Genomic DNA, 19480 nt, shown 5'->3' with positions numbered 1-19480 from the left:
AGTTTCCCATTACAATACCTCCCCATATGGTACCACATTTATTCACACACCACCATGGAACAACTTGTTATTACTGAAGTAACATTTGTGCTGACTGCTGGAACTTTAAAACACTGCCATTGGTCAGCACCATTGAGAAAGGGGACACTCACACGATACCTGTTGGGTGATGACCTTTGCAAACCCTGTGATAGATACTTTGGAGGCTGGCCACCTCCGCAGAGCTCATGAACTTATTGTCTGACTGGTTCTTCCAGGAATGCCATTCCATCCAGCGTTCCTTTCCCACAGCCGCTTGCCGATGGGCATCAGCGGTCATGTGACCGGCACACTGGTTCTGAGCCACCCTCCCTGCTGCCGTGTAGGGCGGCTGGTTTGGCTGACTGCCCTGTAATTACATCACCTTATTCTAGTTATGTTGTTTTTTCACGTGATAAGTAGCTTAAGCCCCACCCCCCTTTGCAGATCCCTGTCGTATTGGTCACCACGTTCAGATCAGGGTTTCCCAAGTCCATCCCACCCCGAGGGATTTCCCACTGCGTGTGTTTATGATGGTGCTGTTTTTTATCCTTCATCATAGGATAGTATCTTGCACTGTATATATACCCAAAGCATCATTACCCGTTACCGTTCCCGCTGAAGCCCTTTTTACGGGGAGTCTGTGGCTTAGAATACCTGCGTCATTTCCCATGTAGCTGCCCCTTTAATACAGAGGTATCTCCTAGCAACGATGGCCCTTTTTTTAAACCGTGCTAACCTGCTTTGTTTATTTCATCAAGTCCAGGAGTTGAGAATTATCTCGTCAAATGATATATTAAGTGTCGAACTGCCAGCTCTCCACAGCTCTAGCAACTGGGCTGTAGTTACTTTTGTATCACCTGGGATTGTGTATAAGCTGGCCTCATTTGTAAAATCATTTGGTAGCATGGGTTTCAAACTACAGGTGCACCAAATTGAATTTAGACACCAACATTCTTTCTCACCTTTTATACACCCTGGTTGGGAAAAGAGGCTCTCCTATTCATCGTGAGCCCAGGTTGGTCAGGCCTCCTGCCTACAATATTTATCAGCTTAGACTGGTCCAATTGGAAAGACAGTTACATCAAAGCAGAAGGGGTGGTTCCCTGTAATAGAATGTGCCCAACACTGACAGACTGGCTCTGCTTCCACATGGCAAGTGGTTTCGTAGAAAAACCCGCGATTTCCAGTCCTTCTCCACTCATCCCTAAAATCGTATGTTCTGCTGACTGGTTTCTTCTGCAGGAGACTTGGCTGACCAGTACTGAATACTTGATGGATGCAAAACCTTTTCTTGTTTGGTCACAAAATCTGATAGGGGCCCCCTAAGGGGGGGGATTGTGTATTGGTGTGAAGGCGCTCTTTGAAGCACACAGCTATGTTGTGGGTGGGACATGTTCTCATTGTTTATGTATCAAGATTAATAACATTCCGATTGTTCATTTCTCCACATTACTTCTTTAACTATATGTTTCTCCTGACGGTGCGCGCACTATGGAACCTTCTACTTGTATAGATAAAGTTGTGCATGGGCTGGCAGCTTAATTTTCCTGGTGGTGCTACCTTGCTGGCTTGCGATTGCATTGGTGCTGAAGACGAATAGCGTCTTGACCTTGGTGAAGACATGGTTGTCCCGTATAATGTAATTCGGTCTAACCACCACCTACAAATATTAAGAAAGGTACATGTGTGGTCAGAGATGCTACTGACTTTTATCTCGAACCCCTAATTCCTAGTGATAGTGTCTCTCTCCTTAGTCACCACTTGGCAGAATGGGGAAAATGTGTTCTGCTTGGATTGCATGTTTGTCGCTCGTGGCCTATGCACCTTGGTATTGGAATATAACATCAATAGCGCCGCTTTGAGTGGCCATGTTCTGTGCATCTTTTTGAACATGTAAACAGGTTGTGATGGGTGGTGCTCTGGCGCAGGCAACTTGCATTAAATGGTCTGAGGTGACTGTTGAGAAAATCAACTCCTTAGGTAATGGCTGTGCTTATTGCCCTGTGGAATTGCTACATGGTTGCAATGGAGACCTGCGTTCCCCTTCTGGAATGTTTATGGCCCTTTGCCTAAGCGCAGAAAATGCATGGTCTTGAAGCACAAAGAGTGTCCTGCCCTTTTTGAAATTGCCATTCATAAGAGAAACATTACATCCTGCAGGGTAGTAGTGCTGATTAAGCGAGACAAATCTATTTCTATTACCATGAAGAAGCAGCAGATATGGGCATTGCGTACCCGTTATAAAAATTGGCTGCGATCGCCTAAATATAAAATGTCATGCTCCAATTGGGAGATGGAGTTCGGACTGTTTAAAAATCATAATGCAAGAAAATGCTGGTACTTATACCGCAGCCATCTTTCGGTATGAACTCCAAGGAGGCTTTGTGGTGTTACTTTGATTGCTTGGACTGCGTATGTCAAACTGCAAAGGGACATTGAGCTGGACAGGGCCGAGTCCCTTTGCATAAAATCTTTACACATGCATGGGGGATTTAGAATTTAACGTTGCTGGCATCCATGGCATTATATGTAAATTAAAGGCATCAAGGGCTCCTGGCCCTGCTGGTTTAGCCAAGCTAGTTCTTAAGAGGAATCCCTATTTGATGCTCTCCGACTGCAGTTGGGATTGTTAGCATTACTGACCTTGTGGAAGATTGCATGTTGCAACCTCCTGGCAAAACATCTTCAGGGGGTGTGGGAATTAAGGCTCTTTATTAGCTGTGTTTGCTGAACATCCTCGTTTGAAGTTTAGCAATTCTGTGTACTTAGGTATGGATCACACAGTCTAATCACACCTGACCGCTATTGGTGTACCATCTAGTGATACATTGGATATTGGTAATCATTTTCTTAAACCTTAAACTAAAACCCAATTATTTAGACTGGGATCGTTTGCGTATTGTTGATATTCTTTCAGCAAAGAAGAGGTATACCCTCTATGCCATGCAAAGATTTTGCCTCGCTCAGCCATGCAGTTATTTAGTGAAGATGTGCGCTGTGTCTCTGAGGAGGTTTATTTTATATTTGTGTATGAATCTTTTACCTGTCTACGATTACACTGGCGCATGGACTAAAGTTACTTGTGATCCGAGATTATGCAGATCCTGCGTTGGGACTATTGAGACTGCCAGACATTTTAACTGATCGCCCAGATTTTACTTGAAAGGATACGGAAACGTCTGCTCTACTTAGGCTTGCATTCTCTCCGACCAATTTTGGTGCACTATTTTTTTCCACCGAAACACTCGTTTTTTACGGCAGCGGACCTACATGTCTGGGAATGTATTTTATCAAAGGTTTTGTATAATATGGCAATTGTAAAACTATCACCTGACGTTTGTGAGAAAAGTTATTTGTGATGTATTATATATATGCTTTGTATGCTGTTTGTAGTATTGTGTTTATATCTGCATGTATATTTTTTGAGATGGTAATTGTATGTATTTTCTATACTGAATGTGTATATTATTTCATAGTGCAAAATGCTAGAGGTGTTAGCAACACGCACTTAACTAAACTATTTGTATCTCCATAGAGGCGTAGCAATGCCCTAGTCTTTCCCAACGAAAAATAAAGCAAATCCATGTGCTATTACAATAACCCCTACATCCATGGCCAAAGCCTCCCTAAATTAATTCCTGCCTCTCAACCTTCCAAACCTTCTACCCAAAACCAAATACTGTACACAGGAACCAAACGCTAAGCCTACAAATGCCTGGTAGCATAATCAGTGCTTACTTAACGTTCACAAAATAAAGTGCCAGGGCCCAAATATAATTTAGCATGCCTGTGCCACATCAGTGCCATAACTCGCTGCCACCGCACACTGCTCTTCCCCACAGTGTCAACATATTTGGGTCTTATCACAACTGTGCTGGGTAATTTGGTTAAAACATCATTAGTCAATTTACATGTCAAAGACGTCAAACATTACTAGCAATATCAAAGTAAAAACGATTTAATTCTATTTCCAGCTGACACGTGTTTCAACCCTCCTGGGTCTTTATCAAGGATGCAACAGCATAATGTGTACATCAAGTACAACACACGAATAGTGAATCCCAAGTAAAGAATGACCATGTACCAATAGTGAGGTGCTCGATCAAAATAGAATACTGAATGATTAAACATGTGCCCAAAAACAATGGACATAACCCACCATTGATTCAAAGAAGATGATATCATTAATTGTAGAATGTAATTGAATATAAGTTGATCATTGGATTGAAAGACCCATTTCAGGGATTGCGATTTAATGGAGGAGAGGGAGAAAACCCAGGAAGAAGACAAATATAGGAACATTGTTGTAGGGTGCAATCGGTATCAAAGGAATACTGAGGCAGTAATAGTAGTATGCGGTTTATTCAGGCCCATACATATTAGGCTGTGGCTAGACTCGCCAGAGTCAATCAGCTGAAGCAGAACGTGGACCAAACCTAATTAGCACGATTCAGAACAATACAAATGGCTCATGTGGGCCTAATGTTCAAAGCGACATTGGTGCTCTCATTGCATGGCGGGCAATGCTTACCAATGAGTCAATTCCAGTGTCAAACTCGACTTGGGACGGAAGGGTACTGTCTCTCTTGAGCCCTCTCACACGCATCAGGTTGGGTCTACTTATAACTGTGTATTGACCTCTGTATTCTAGTGCCCTACCTTGGCTTTCAACATATTTGGGGCGGCAGCTGTCACTGGCTCATTAGAAGTACGAAAGTGCATTCATTTTATTAAGCACCATTTCTCTAACATAATAAAATTACTTTTTTCCAATGTACTTCTGTATTATGTAATTATTCATTGTAATATTTCTTGGTATGTATCATTAAACCAATATTCTTCATGCAAGTTTTACACTTTATTTGACTTCATATGTATTTACACTCTGAGAATGTCTTCCTTTACGCACATTAGCCCATGTACACAGGCTTTTCCACTAGTATGAAATCATTTACTACTTGTGTCTTGAAATGAGACTCCAAATATTTAACTGCTTCCTTCAACATGTCCTAGTTATGAATTTCCTGTGATCCTATAGTTGGCAACTGGAACATTTTGACTGTTTATCCAAACAAAATAGAATGAGCGTGCTTTCTTCCTATAGTAAAGTGCTTTACAAATGCAAACAAAATCATCTCGGAAGTGATGAACGTGCCTGCCAAATACCACAGCAAGATCTTCTTCTGTAGGTGTCACTCATAGTCGCCTTTTCCCTGAGTGGATGCTGCTGACTAGTCACTACACTTTCCCAGTGGCCCACTGCCCTGCTAATGGCAGTATCGACTGTGCAGTGCCGGCCACAGTCGCATGCCTGCCTGTGTTCTCAGTACGTCGCAAGCCTAGTATTTGCCTGCCTATCGGCGCTCCCCTTGCTGACTGCGTACCCAAAGAGAAAGGGGTACAACTCAGTTTAAGACCCAGATTTTGCCCACAGAGGGCCCCTGACTGTAAAAGCTCAACAGCAAAAGTGCTATGAATGCTACATCCACACCATTGACACTGGCCAATATGCATGTGCCTGTGTGATGAAATTACTACTGCTCTGCAGGAGAACGGGAATGACTAATGGATGCAACTCCTACTCAGCCCCCCACTACTACTAATCCAGCAGTAATCCCAATCATAAAGGTGAAACAGGAACAGCCCGACATGTATGACTCTTTAAGGAATCATGAGTTGAGGGCAAGCTATAATTTTCTGGGAGGGGCACGAGTCTGAGCCAACACAGACACAGTGCAAGCAACAATAGTATTGTGGTACCAAAATATGAGTGGCCAACCAAGGTTCTTTAAAAATAGACTTAAATTAAACTAAAAATACACACAACTAATAAACACTACTGGCCCACCCCTGTATGGGAAAACACAAAGAATTCAGACTTTGCAATAATGAGGGCACTCTGGGGTACTCAGGCAAACAGTTCCTGCAGCAAATGTTCAAGTTCAAGGTATTGTCTTCCAAACAAAAGGTCTGGGATCTGTGGTGATGTGGAGCAAGGAGCCACACAAAGAGGTGGCATGTTTCAACAAAGCTTTATTAAGATTTGAAGAAAAGAAACTACCACTCCCTATCTCCGAAGGGTTATCCCTACCTAACAGCCCTATTCAAATGAAAAGTATCCGTCATCTGTCCAATACCTACTCTTACCCTACCACTAGCCTACAAAAAAAGTTCAGCATACAAGTGAAGAATAGTACCAGGAGAATGACTCCCATCACCTGGTAAACTGGCTCCGTCTTCGACCTGTACTAAAATGTCGCCCTCATTTGTGCGCCCCCTGCGACTTTGGGGGCGCAAAAATACAGACATTACAGCACCGAAGCTGAACAGGGTTTGCGGGGGTGCCCCCCGGTCTTCCTGGGGCAGTAACGTGAGTCGGGGTAAGCGGCGGGCAAGACATGACCAAAAAAAAAAGGAAAAAGCACCCTGCGGAATCAGCTCTGACCCACGTAAGTGGAAGGAACCGACGCCGCAGGGATAGCAAGGAGCGGGGTCGGGTAAGGGAATGCAGGCCGGTGGACTCGTATAAAGTGATCTATTTGATCGCCACGCCGTAATTGGCGTCAACATTTTCGGCGGCACAGTGATCACATAGATTCCTCAGTCTTTATCTCTTCTCCAGCAATTGTTTGCTTTAGCTTCTAATTCAACAAAGGAAGCGTGGCCAGGAGAATGACTCCCTTCTCCTGACCCACCTTCCACAGCCTCTTCCCAAGGGTTTCTGAAAGCTTGCTCTATAGATCCAGTAATTCTTCTCAGTGTTACGATGTTCGAAGATTACCGCCAGACAGTTCTTCTTGCCTAATCTCCTCTTTAATTTTATTTGGATCATAACTGCAACGAGGGAGACTCCGCTGATGCACTCCTGATTCTTGAATCCTGGAATATCCCTACTATGCTGAGGGAGATTACTCATGTGGCTTTTAGTTCTCAGATTATCACTACTGTGACAAGGGAAATGCTCCTGAGGTTCTCTTGATTCTTGACCTTCTGAGTTCAGTACTTTGACGAGGGAGATGACTCCTGGGTTTCTCTTGCCTTTGAATATCACTACTGTGACAAAAGAGATTACTCCAGAGCTTTTCTTGAATATCAGTATCTTTAGTGTAATGAGGGAGCTGACTTCTGAGCTTCTCTTTGCTCATAGATCTTTGGGTACTTTGACGAGGGAGATTACTCCTGGACTTCTCTGGCCTCTGGAATTTCTGAGTGCCACCACTGTGATGAAGGAGATAACTCCCGAGATAGATTCTCAGGATTTGCCCTGAACACCTACTGTCTGGGTCACATTGATTTGTGGATCAAAGACCAAAGAAGCCTTTCCATAACTGACAGTGCTTTCAGGGAGTTCTGACCAGGACGTGGTCCCAAGAGTTAAAGGGGTCGAGGAGTGCCTTCGTGCAATGGGAATCCTTATACTCTGTGAGGTCCCACTTTCCACAACCCTTAAAGGGGACTATTGGGAAAAGACGTGCCCTTTTCTTGGAAGTCTTCGCTTCGACTCTATGGAAGAGTACATCGGAGCATGATGTACCCCCAACTTAGTTCAGTAGTCCAAAGATTATTCAAGAGGGGTTCTCTTACCCTCTTAGGTAGATAATCTTCCAAAGCATAAAGGTTCCTTCTATCCTCTGCAAGGGGTCTGCTCTGAGCTTCTATTTCAGAGTCGTCGTCCTGGTGCTGTCATATTCGGAGTACTTTATCTACAGAAAGTGGTGGGGGGCATAGGAAGCATGGGAGCGCTAGGAATTTTACCAGGGTGGTTGAACCCTGCTCTTGCTGGAAAGTCCTCTCCTGGGCCCTCTCCTCCACCTCGTACTCCTGTCTGCCTGCATCTAAGAAAGACTGTTAATTACCACCCTAGTGTGAGTGTGAACTCCCCATTGTTCCAAGAGGGCTTTCCTTTGAAGCAATTGTACCATACTAGCCCTCTGGGGATATTTCCTGTTTTCTGTAGGAGGTGACAAACCTTCCCAGAGAGCGCAAAAGGAGAGTTTCTTGGGTTTGCTCATATGGTTATTTTGGGTGAAACCCAGTTCACAGGTGCTAGGGATTCATTGACGGGACCATATATGTATCAATGCAATAGGAGGGTTTCCTGGGCTGTGCCATATGGTTGTTTTGGATGAAACCCAGTTCACAGATGCTGATGCATATAAGGCCCCATCAATTAATCACTAGCACCTAAGGTGACAATAATATGACACCAAATGATTATGGCCAGTATAATTGTGTATTCCCAGAGACCCACCATGTCCAAACCACACACGGCTTGTATTTAGATTGTCATCTGCCACCAGACTCAGGGAGCCCGCAATTACATGATTTAATTTAGATCAGGATTGTGTAAGGAACTCATGGTGGCTAGAGTAAAGTCCGACATAAGTGATCACAGTTCAAGGGTGTTTATTAAACTGTATAATGTGTGAGAAAAACACCTACTCTAAACCTAAATCTAAGATGGGAGCAAGCTACGACCATCAAATAATAATAAGGCATCCTAGTGGCGTCTTGTAAAATAAAAGGGGCCTATACTAAATAAAACTATTGCCAATCCTTACAACCAAGTTACAAAATAGCGTGGGACAATATTGCCAACAAAAGAGTGTTCACCAAATAATAAGTCAGGATGGTATGGATGGGGTCTCCCTTCCCCACGTTTTTAGCACGGGACAAGGCAGGACCTTTTGAGCACTGCACCCTCCTGCGCCTCACCAGCACAAGGTTACAGTTCCTTTCAATGATGCCAGGACTGTCCGGGGGTCAAGTCTCTTTCCTGCAAAAGTCTCTTGCCTTAGAAGGCCTACTGTACCATAAACAATAAATGAACAAAAGTTTCTTTTGTAATCCTTTCACGATGAGCGATTGCTCTTTGCCCCTGGGATCCCCCTCAGCTGGGCTCTGATCCTTCTTGCAATGTTAGCCTCCCTCAGTCTGGTTCACTGCGGCCTTTCACTTAAGAAATATGTCATTCAACAGTCTCAATGTCCTTTTCACCAACTATCCATTGCCGGGTTCACACTTGTCGTCACAATATTCACGGGTATATCACTATTTACCGTTAACTCGCAGGCATCCCTCTGTCGGGTTCACAATTGCCAGTTTCACAGTTCACTCAGTTTTCTCCAATTTGTCAAAGTTTTTGAGTGTACAATGGGTTTTGCTCGACTCTTGTAGGACCGCTTTAACACTTCATACTAGCCTCTCGTAAGACCTCTTGGTTTTCATAGTTTCAACAAAACAACACAACCCAAAAAACGGTTTCAGTCCGAGTCCTTCCCACAAGGCCTGACCACTCTGCTTCTGAACCTTTTACTAGGGTTTCTTTAATGTTCAATAACACAAGTTCTTTGTTCAACAAGGTTGCCGCCTGCAACATTGGTCCCAGCACAGATTGTTTTTTTCTATCTGTTTTCTTCGACTCATCGGCTGTGCTGTCCTGTTGGATTCTCTTCTCTCGGGAGTCAAGGACGGCACCACAGCAGTAAGCCTTCTCCCCCTTTTGGCTATCAGCACAGGAGGGCCCTGTGTGCTGTTGATACCTATCACACCACACGCCAGCTGGACTTCTCAGTCGTTTGATTTCACTTTTGGAGGCTTTGCGGGTCTGAGTTGGCAAGGGCAATTCCCTCCTCATCGTCCCTCCAGGTGTCTCCGCCTTTCTCCTCCGTTTGAACTGCCGGTCTGGAAAAGCTGCTTTCTCGTGCGTTCGGCCTTGCTTGGAGTGTGCTCTCGTGCTCTGTCTTTTATCCCTGAGGGGAAGGGAAAGGGCCGTCCGGTGTTGTCAAGTGCTTGACTCGGCCTGACCCTTGTGTTGGGACAAGTCAGGTAAACGACTCTGTTATTAGTCTGTTGTTGTCATGGTGTAGGAAAGTGTTTGTGTTGGAAAGGGGGGGGTAGAACTTCGGAATATCCTACGGAGTTGCATGGGGAAAAGGTGTTATAGGGAAGGGAGTACCGCATCTCACCCATCAGTGTCCCACTTCCACTCCCCAAGGAACCCTCATCCAGGTGATCCTCCCGCACTGGTCCTCCCCCAGAAACTGGATCCAATAGCGATGTCTGTGTCCTGGCCACCTGGAGGACAGATCCACGGTGACTAGCGGCTGAAATACCTTCAGGTTTCTCACAATTGTCAATGGTTAAATGCAGATCCTGATTGCTGGCTTTTTGGTTTCTTCAGCTGTTGATAGGAATGCACAGGCCACTTTGACAGTCATGTTGCCAAAGAAGCTGCTGAAAGGTGTCGGCAGACAGGCCCAGCCAACTATGATTTTGAGCATGGACCATTATGAGCAGCATATGGAGCCGCTATTTTAGCAGTAGCAGACCCCACTTTCAAATGCATATCCACATTATTTTATTATCCTAAATCTATGTCTATTCCACCCTCAAAACGGGCATTCTTTCCCATAGTGAGCAATAGGCCACGAACACCTTTCTTTACACTGGGAGCAACCCTTTAGAGTATGTACAATGCCACAACAAGTCAACTAAATTGAATCATTGATTGTTCTTTCACATTGTGCCACACTCATCCCAGAACTGCCTAGCTTGGTTTGTCAGTGCCGGCAGTTATTACAGTAGCAGAGTGGGAAAGGTTTCATCCAGGCTGACTGGAGAAGTCTGCATGCCTGGCCTGCATGAGCACCCATTGCTGTCACATTCCAGCCCATTGTTATTTATGGTAATAAGTTACTAGCATAGCAGTGCTGGCGCAGCTCATTAGGTGCATGACTAATGTGTAGTTGGGCTGGAAAGCAGAAGCCCATGGCCAGGGGCGTCATTTAGAGGTGACCAGGGGTCGCACCTGCAACGCCTGATGTCTCCCTTAGAACCCTAAAAAGAAACATTTAAAAAAAATGTTTTATTGTTGTTAAATGGAAGCTCCAGGGCTGGGGTCAGCACCATGCAGCTTTGTTTCTGGAGTGGCTGGCTTTCTTGTTCAGGCCTTTTAAAAAAACAGGGGGTTCCACAAGTGTACCACTTTGAGCCGTGACCCTAAATAAGATGGAATAGGAATAACAATGAATGTGCCTTTCTGGAATTATATACAATAATTGCTAGACTCATTAAAGGTTTATTTCAGGCACCCTTCAGGGGGCGAGTCACTAATTTAGTCTGCTCTTAAACACCTCAAATTCACAATGCAGACAAAAACCTCCAAAAAGCATTTAGAGTAGAATAGGCATCCACTTCGGACTATATATTTTGCTTTTTGCAAGTTTCAGTTCTAGCATGTGCTTTTCTACTGTTGTCTCTGTTATGATCATCACAAGACATTCCATCCCGATGTCCTCGGGCACTTGACAAAATCCTTGTGCCTAAAAGCTTGTGTACAGTGTAGAAATGTTTGACAATGCAACATAAAGTGGCTCTTGATTTCATTGTGCCACAATGAATGCCTTGTTGTAAGGCATTCCTAGCTTTCCTATCTGCATGGCATGCTGTTGAGGATGTTTGTTTGCATGCATGAGGTAACGAGTGCCCAGAGTACGGGATGCTGTGTAAGGCCAACCTCTGAAGCCTGAAAAGTAGATCCAAGCAGGCTTGACATGTGGCCAACTTTGCACCAGACCTGCAGATGAACTGGTCTGCTGTTAAATCTGTTACCAGTTTAATAGTATCCACTACAGAGTGTAATTTGCTTTATGACTTTGAGAACATTCAATGTAATTGCTCATTTTACTAAAGCCGGTAAGATAGCTCAGTGGGTTTAGCGCTAGCTGCAGCGATGTGTGTGTGATCGGCAGGTTGGAATCCGGGCAAGGCCAACTCAGCTTTTCATCCTTCTGAGGTTGATAAATGAGTACCAACACAGGTTGGATGATATTGTATGTATATTTGTTCTATATAAAGCACATGTTATATAATAACACATCATTATCATTTGGCCTTGGACGTCTGCTTGCATTCACAGTCATTTGGTAATATGGGCCTATACACACTGATATTAAGGATACATTTGGTGATCTATTCGTGTATGAAATGCACATCACGTTACAGTGATATCGTAACCATATTTTCGTAGTGTACTTGGGAACAATGCTATGTGATGCCACTTCCTCTTTTGTCAAGGGGTGAAAAGGCAGAGTTCCATCGCTTCCTTTGATGTCACCTTGTGGTGGGGTCAAATGACATCACGTCCTGTGATGTCATCAGAGGTCGAGTGTCATGTGACGCAACTTCCGACCCCCTCCCCCCCTGGCATTTCGGTGAAATGACGAACCTGCCCATGGCCCATTCACAGTCTGCTGTTGCTTGTCATGTGGGCTATGATTGACTGACAGTTAAAATAGTAAAGTTGACATCAGAAATAAGTCTCGGGCCTCAGCCCTGCCAATCAAACTGACAAGTTAAGCGCTTGCATTTTATTTGAGCACATTCTTGAGTTCTCGCCGAGCTACTGGGAGCACTGCGCCAACGTGGTGCGCTGCTCTCCCCACCCACTAACAGATGCAATAATAGCGCCTCTCCTCATAGGGGAACACATCTGCCAAACCTAGCGGCCCTTGCAAATCTCTGGAGCGGTGCGTGCAGGTACACAATCCAATCCAGAATATCACAGGCAGCACACACATAAGCGCAACAGGGTACAGTTTTCTTCTTCTCTCTGGCTTCAAATAAAGCCAGACAGAAGGAGAAAACTTTAGGAATGCCCATGTCCCATGTCTGAGTCTTAATGTACACTCCACGATGCCTGCGGGCTATCGGCATGACATAAATATACAAATAAATAAATAAATGGATATATTGTGATTTAGAGACCACGTTGGGTATGTGTTGGAAATGTCTGTTTTATTTCCCATACTTGCCAATACATATGCTATGTGAATACTTGTTCAGCTTCGTTCTGGTGACTTACCTTTTATTTCAGACATGTACTCGCCTTTCTTTTTGTTTTAGGTGAAGCAGAAAATATACTTGAAAAGGAGAGCTCAATGCTAGAACTGCCAGGTGGAGTGCCTACCTTTGAGACCATTGAAAAAGGCAGACGGGCCCAAAGCAAGTTTTATGTAGAGAAATAGTATGTTCAGCTGACAGAACGAAGCACAATTTACCATGTAAAAACTGATGTACAACAGCAGTTCCGTTTTTGACTGACACGTTTTTGAAAACAAAATGCTTTTTGTAAAAAAAAACATTATTTAAATACATTAAGAAAAATAAAAAGTGTGTGTTGTGTATTTATTTTACATGCGCGCCTTTCTTTTATAAGCTCAGGTTAGCAATCTTTTTAGAGATAATACATGCCTGGCCCCTTCTGGCGTTAGAAGTTTGAATAAAAACGATCACAGCGCATATATATGAACACAGACAGAAATGCGACAAACCGTGAATCAGGCACAATAACTCCCGTGTCTCCCTTCTCCTCATTTCAATCGTGTGTGAAACCCAGCACTGTGACCGCATGTCAGTACAACCCTAGCGTGGCGTGGCATTTCTGAAGGACGCATGCTATGACAACGTGGGTCTCCCAACACCTGGCCGGCCCCCACATAACCCTAGCGTGGCGTGGCATTTCCGAAGGACGCATGCTATGACAACGTGGGTCTCCCAACACCTGGCCGGCCCCCACATAACCCTAGCGTGGCGTGGCATTTCTGAAGGACGCATGCTATGACAACCTAGGTCTCCCAATACCTGGCCGGCCCCCACATAACCCTAGCGTGGCGTGGCATTTCTGAAGGACGCATGCTATGACAACCTAGGTCTCCCAATACCTGGCCGGCCCCCACATAACCCTAGCGTGGCGTGGCATTTCTGAAGGACGCATGCTATGACAACCTAGGTCTCCCAATACCTGGCCGGCCCCCACATTGGGGGATGCAACTGTCATGGCTACTGTTGTTCAGCGGCATACAGCTCCCACCCAGCCCCCACCCACCCCTAGAGGTCAGCTTTTCCCTCTGGTTTGGCTGCTAGCATGAACAGCTTGTTTGGCTGTAGCAAATGCCCACCTGTCAACAGGACTCTGCCACAGAAAGAGATGGAAGAGATATGCTGGGTACTGAGAGTATCATACTATTTCATATAGTTCACAAATATGTTACATACATGGTATTTATATGTTCATATGTGGGAGTGTATGGGCCCCTATTTCTCCTAAGTACACTTAGAGGTCTGCATTCGTGTTACATTATCAAGGAGGGGCAGTATGGGGGGGTTGCGGCTCCCACACTTCTGCAACACAAATGCATGCATTTCAGTGATGCGAGGTGACATTACAATACGACCTCGCCATGCCAACCTGCGCCCCTCAGGGTTGTTAGGGACGTCACAGTGATAGGTTTGCGGCCGTCTCCAAACTGGCAAAACACACTTGGCTTGGAAGCCATTAAACTGCCAATGTGCCGTTAATGGGGTGCAATCGGCGCTGTGCGCTGCAAGAAAGGGGGTGCACAAAAATGATGGAAAACGGGGCCTATAGTAGTACTGATGGGAGCATTGCTTGCATTTTCCCGAGATTCTTTTTCCTCTGAAATTGAATGTGTGTACAGTTCTGGGAAGGCTACACGTCTTTGCCAATTAACTTCTGGGACTATTCAGGTAGCCACGTTTACGCTCTCCTTCAAATCTAATTCATATGCACAGTGGTTTGGGTGAAGGTACGCTTTCCAATGTTATCCTTAGAACACCAGGGAGCCTGACAGATAACTGGCGCACAATCCTGTTTTTTTTACAAAATGCACGATCTGAAATGCACTGACATAGAACCATGAACCTTAGCATTATCTAATTAGCGTTGGTCTGTTTGTATTTAATGGTGAGGCTCAGGCTCTGTGTTTTCAACATGGCTTCCAAACGTAATAACTAATACCAGCCTTTTCTCTGTCCCTGCTCCTGCTTTCCCCCACCCCTCTTTTACTCTCTCTGGATGCACTTTATTTTTACTTTCATTTATTTATTTAAAACAATGTATTTATGTCTATGTCATCAATATTTGTGTTTGGACTCCAGTACTGGAATTACTTATACACCCTGAGGACGACCCAAGAGGGTATGAAACACGTGTTGGCGTTTTTCAGTAGTTTTGTTAGTGTTTCTTTGCAACATGATGATTTCTTGTAATAGATTCCTTAGCTTTTAGGTATGGTTTAGCCGTATCATGCGCTTTTTGGTGAGATGCAATGTACTTTCAAATACACGTTCTTTGCTGACCAACAAAAAAGAGTCTTTGCAGTGTTCTCTTGTAATATGTGTTTTGAATATTAGGAATGTTGGTTTCAAAACATGTTTTCTGAAAATATCTAAGGTATACAGAAGACTTCCATATTTGACATTTTACAATTTAGCAGTGAGCGCAGTGTGTGAGGACACCCTTGCTAGCCGTTTAACTTATATTTACGGCTGCACACTGCTTAACAGGCACGTCATTTGGGGGTCGCCAGAGGTCTCCCTTACGACCTCTGAGGTCTCCCTTGCGACCTCTGTAAAAAAACAAAAACAAGGTTTTTTTTTCATTTTTTTGTAATGCAAGTGGCTGGCTTTCATGTTCAGGCCCTTAAAAAAAAAACAAAAAAAAAATAATAAGAACAGGAGTGCCACAATTCTAACACTTTCAGCACTGACCCTAAATAAGAAAGAATAGAAACACCTAATAATGTGTCTTTCTGGAAATCTATGCAATAATTGCTAGACTCATTAAAGGTTTATTTCAGGCACACTTCAGGGGGTGAGTCACTGATTTAGTCTGTTCTTAAACGCCTCAACTCAGCCTTTCATCCTTCTGAGGTCGATAAATGAGTACCAACACAGGTTGGGTGATATTGGGTGTATATTTTATTCTATATAAAGCACTTAAGCGTAAGTGCTGTATAATAACACATCATTATCATTTGGTCTTGGATGTCTGCTTGCATTCACAGTAATTTGGTAATGTGGGCCTATATACACTGATCTTAACGCTACATATGGCGATCCATTCTTGCATGAAATGTACATCACATTATAGTGATATCGTAACCATATTTTTCGTAGTGTACAATGCTATGTGATGTTACTTTCTGTTTTGTCAACGGGTGAAAGGTCGTGTTCCATCGCTTCCGAGATATCACTTCGGGGTGGGGCAAATGACATCACTTCCTGTGATGTCATCAGGGGTCAAGGGTTGTGTGATGTCACTTCCGCTACCCCTGGCATTTTGGTGAAATGACGTCCCTGGTGCTTAACTGGAACAGGGGAGCCACTCACTCGTAATATCACACACATGAAATGCGTGTTTTTACTTAAATGTAATTTGGATAGGTTTCCCACTAGGACTTGAACATCCATTGCAGAATAGGATTTTACTAATTGCCCTCGTGTAATGGCAGTCATTTATTCAGTGGCCGCCAAAGGCCTGAGATATCACGGGCTCTCCAGCAGCGAAGGCCTACGAGTCTGGAAGGAACTCTGAGGCGAATGCAGTGGCGTGGGTGTCCACTCTCACAGCACATCTTAGTTGGGTGAATCGCTCATAATTAGTTGACTGCAGCCTACCATTAGATTTAATGCGAGTTTTCAGAACCATGTAGTGCTGTGTGAGAATATTTGCATAAAATGCGTTACATTGAAAAATCTCAGCTGCTGACATGACTACCTTTTTATATCCCGTCTCACAACGTAGGGTTGCCTCCCATTTACCACCGCACATGCATTTCTCCGCAACCAGTTAAGAGCCAAGAAGATCCTTCCTGACAATTCCCTTTAGCTAGCATGCCTGCAGGTATTCTTGCCCTAGAGGGAGGCAGAATGTTCTGGCAGCATTGTTCTCTGAGATATGATGAGTAATTGAGTGAACGATCTGCTTTCAAGGTTGTTGTTTTTTCACAAAACCAACCGAGCGATGGTGCTGCAGAACTGCGCCTGCGTCACCCTCGCACGCAAGCCCCCTGATTCAAAGAGGCCCTGGGTGCAGTGAGACGGATTCACAGCCAGCTTCTCCACCCATATGTGAGTGCCAAGGGCATTCCTGACACCTGCTTATTAATTGGACATAGGAAGAATGACACTACCCAAGTGGGTTGTGTGCTTGCTGCCGCCCCCACCCACATGGGTGCGGAAAGTGACCATCAATGAAAAAGCACTTTTCATATTTCCCCTGTTTCTGGGGTGGACATGTGGACTTCCACCAGGAATTGTGAAAAGAAAGCAGGGGGTTTGTGAAGACCCTGTCCATATTGCATTTTTTCCTGCATTGGGCCTCTACTTGTGGAGACCATGCACGTAGAAGGAAGCAGTCTATGTAGTGTTAGGAATAAATCCCCTGGTGAATCAGTGCTACATTTGTGGATGTGCCCCCCCCCCCTCGCTCCTGTTTCGCGTCTCCTACTCAGGCCTTCTGTGGTGGGGACAATCTGCACTGTAAAGCCACTTTAGTAGGCAGATTGACTTTTGGGACTTGCACACCAACAGAATGCAGGATTGTATTCCACTTGAATGTACAATTGTACACGCAAATGATGAAAAGTATGTGGATTGGGTCAGAGTACATTTCCTGACAGGTAGGAAGTAGAGTTTGATCAAGGCGGGAGATCATTGCTGACGTCACTGCATTTTGTCTAGGAGATAGCCAGGAGGACCAGTTAGATGCCATTTGTGTAGTCCTGCCTGGACTGAACTAAGACAATAAAACCTTGCACTTTGAGCTTGAGCTCCACATAGGAAAAATCCTCTTGGTGGCTTTAGTTCAAAGAATGTGCTCTCCATATTATTTTTTTTTATTTATTATTTGTATTAGTTGTATTAAATCAGCCTTTCAAATACAGTCAAAACTCACTATATGCATTCACATACAGGATCATATACATATTATTTACATTTTCATAAAACAATATTTCATACAAAAGAAACACAACAGAATTTTTATGAAAAACCATGATATGTTCTCATTTGATTAATATATAATAAAATCAACAAGAAATGTATGTACATTATAATTAAAGCTTTGTTTTCCTTTATGTATTTCAAAAAAGGATTTGTGACGCCTATTTGGTCAATCATCAATGCGTTTCACTCTCCGTATTCTCCAATTTCAAAGATAGTAAAAAATTAACAGTTGCAATTTGTAAAGGTAAATAACAGGCACCCAAAATTAAAGACCAACATAAACCCTGAGTAGTTATTCAGAGATATTTTGAATGTCTTGTGTAATGTATTTCACGCAATGGCCGTAAAGCACAACATTCTGTGATAATATGTACCAGTGTCTCACGAGAGGCCTTCAACAAACAAAAACGGCAGAAGTTATCATTTGTATTTATTTGTTTCCGCTTGGATTGCAAATCCCTAGTATTCCACAAATTAAAGCATACTCTTAGTATTCCATTATGCAGTTTGAGTGAGGGACATCGGACCAAATAAGATGGTAAGGTTTGTAGTTTTTTATGTAGGAACCGGTCCTCTTCCGTATTGTGATATGAAAGACACAGGGTTCTGGTTGTTATCCAGTCGTGCTCAAACAGTTTTAATTTTGATTTGTCAGGATTTTGTATCAATAGATCTACAGACACCTCTGCCGAATTTAGTATGAGATAGACCCTCGTGAGCCATTGCCTAATGAATGTACGATTAGTGGCAAATATATAGTTTGCCAAGGTTTTCAACAAGATGTTTAAAGGAGTCGAAATTAAACATTTCCGGAAAAGCACACAGACGCCACTGGTATATGGCATGTAATGAGACCAAACCCAATTCATACCTTATCCATGCGGCAGGTTTACAATTCGGAAGATGTAAAATAAGCCGCCAATATTTTGCTTCCCATTTGTCAAACGGGAAAGGTGAATTAGTGTGAAATGTTTCCAAGCCATATAACAGCGCTGGAATCGTTTTCATATTCCAAAAACATAATGCGGGCTTGATGGAAAACTTCCCATACTTGAACATTGTTACTCTGGCTTGTGAAATAGATGTTTTAAGTTTTGCCTCTAATTGTGCTATATGGCCTCTTGCGTGGGGCTGGCCCTCAAATAATATACCAAGATAGGTGTACTGGGGAACCATTTGTATGGGTGATTGATCAAAAGTCTAGACAAATGATAGCGGGCCTTGGCGCTTGGGCGAGTAAGCAACAATTTGAGTTTTACTTAAGTTTATTTTCAACTCGTTTCTTTGGATATAATTATAAAACGCGTTGAGCAAGCGCTGCAGCCCTATTTGTGTTTTTGAGAGAAGAACTATATCATCTGCATACGTGAGGGCTTGAATAGGTTGATCATTCAATTTAGGAGCGTCTGATATAACATCGGTCATAGCCAATCTAACGTCATGAATGAAATAGTTGAAAATTGAAGAGGCTAAGAGACAACCTTGCTTAAATCCCCGGAATGTGTTGATCTGACCGGATAGTAATCCGTCTAGGGTTAGCCTTACTCTGATGGAAGTGTGAGAGTGCAGTGCATGAATAACATCATACAGTGTTGCCGGACAGTTGTCTTTGCAGAGTTTTGAAAGCAAAAGAACTCGACTCACCGAA

At 43.7% G+C, this 19480-nt stretch overlaps 1 protein-coding gene across 3 annotated transcripts in view; it reads left to right on the top strand.

The window, feature by feature from the left end:
• Positions 1–13194, top strand: part of PLGRKT (plasminogen receptor with a C-terminal lysine) — a 510003-nt gene extending 496809 nt beyond the window's left edge. For all 3 annotated transcript variants that reach the window (XM_069626014.1, XM_069626012.1, XM_069626013.1), the window contains one exon: positions 12928–13194. In XM_069626014.1, coding sequence (XP_069482115.1) covers positions 12928–13049 — 122 coding nt within the window. In that variant the 3' untranslated portion in view covers positions 13050–13194. The remainder of the gene's footprint in view (positions 1–12927) is intronic.
• Positions 13195–19480: the final 6286 nt, after the last annotated feature.

This window comes from Ambystoma mexicanum, chromosome 6p, assembly GCF_040938575.1.
Source record: "Ambystoma mexicanum isolate Mex_15411 chromosome 6p, UKY_AmexF1_1, whole genome shotgun sequence".
NCBI classification, from domain to species: Eukaryota; Metazoa; Chordata; class Amphibia; order Caudata; family Ambystomatidae; genus Ambystoma; species Ambystoma mexicanum.
The sequence above is the reverse complement of the archived record's forward strand: the minus strand, read 5'-3'. Positions and strand labels throughout refer to the sequence as shown.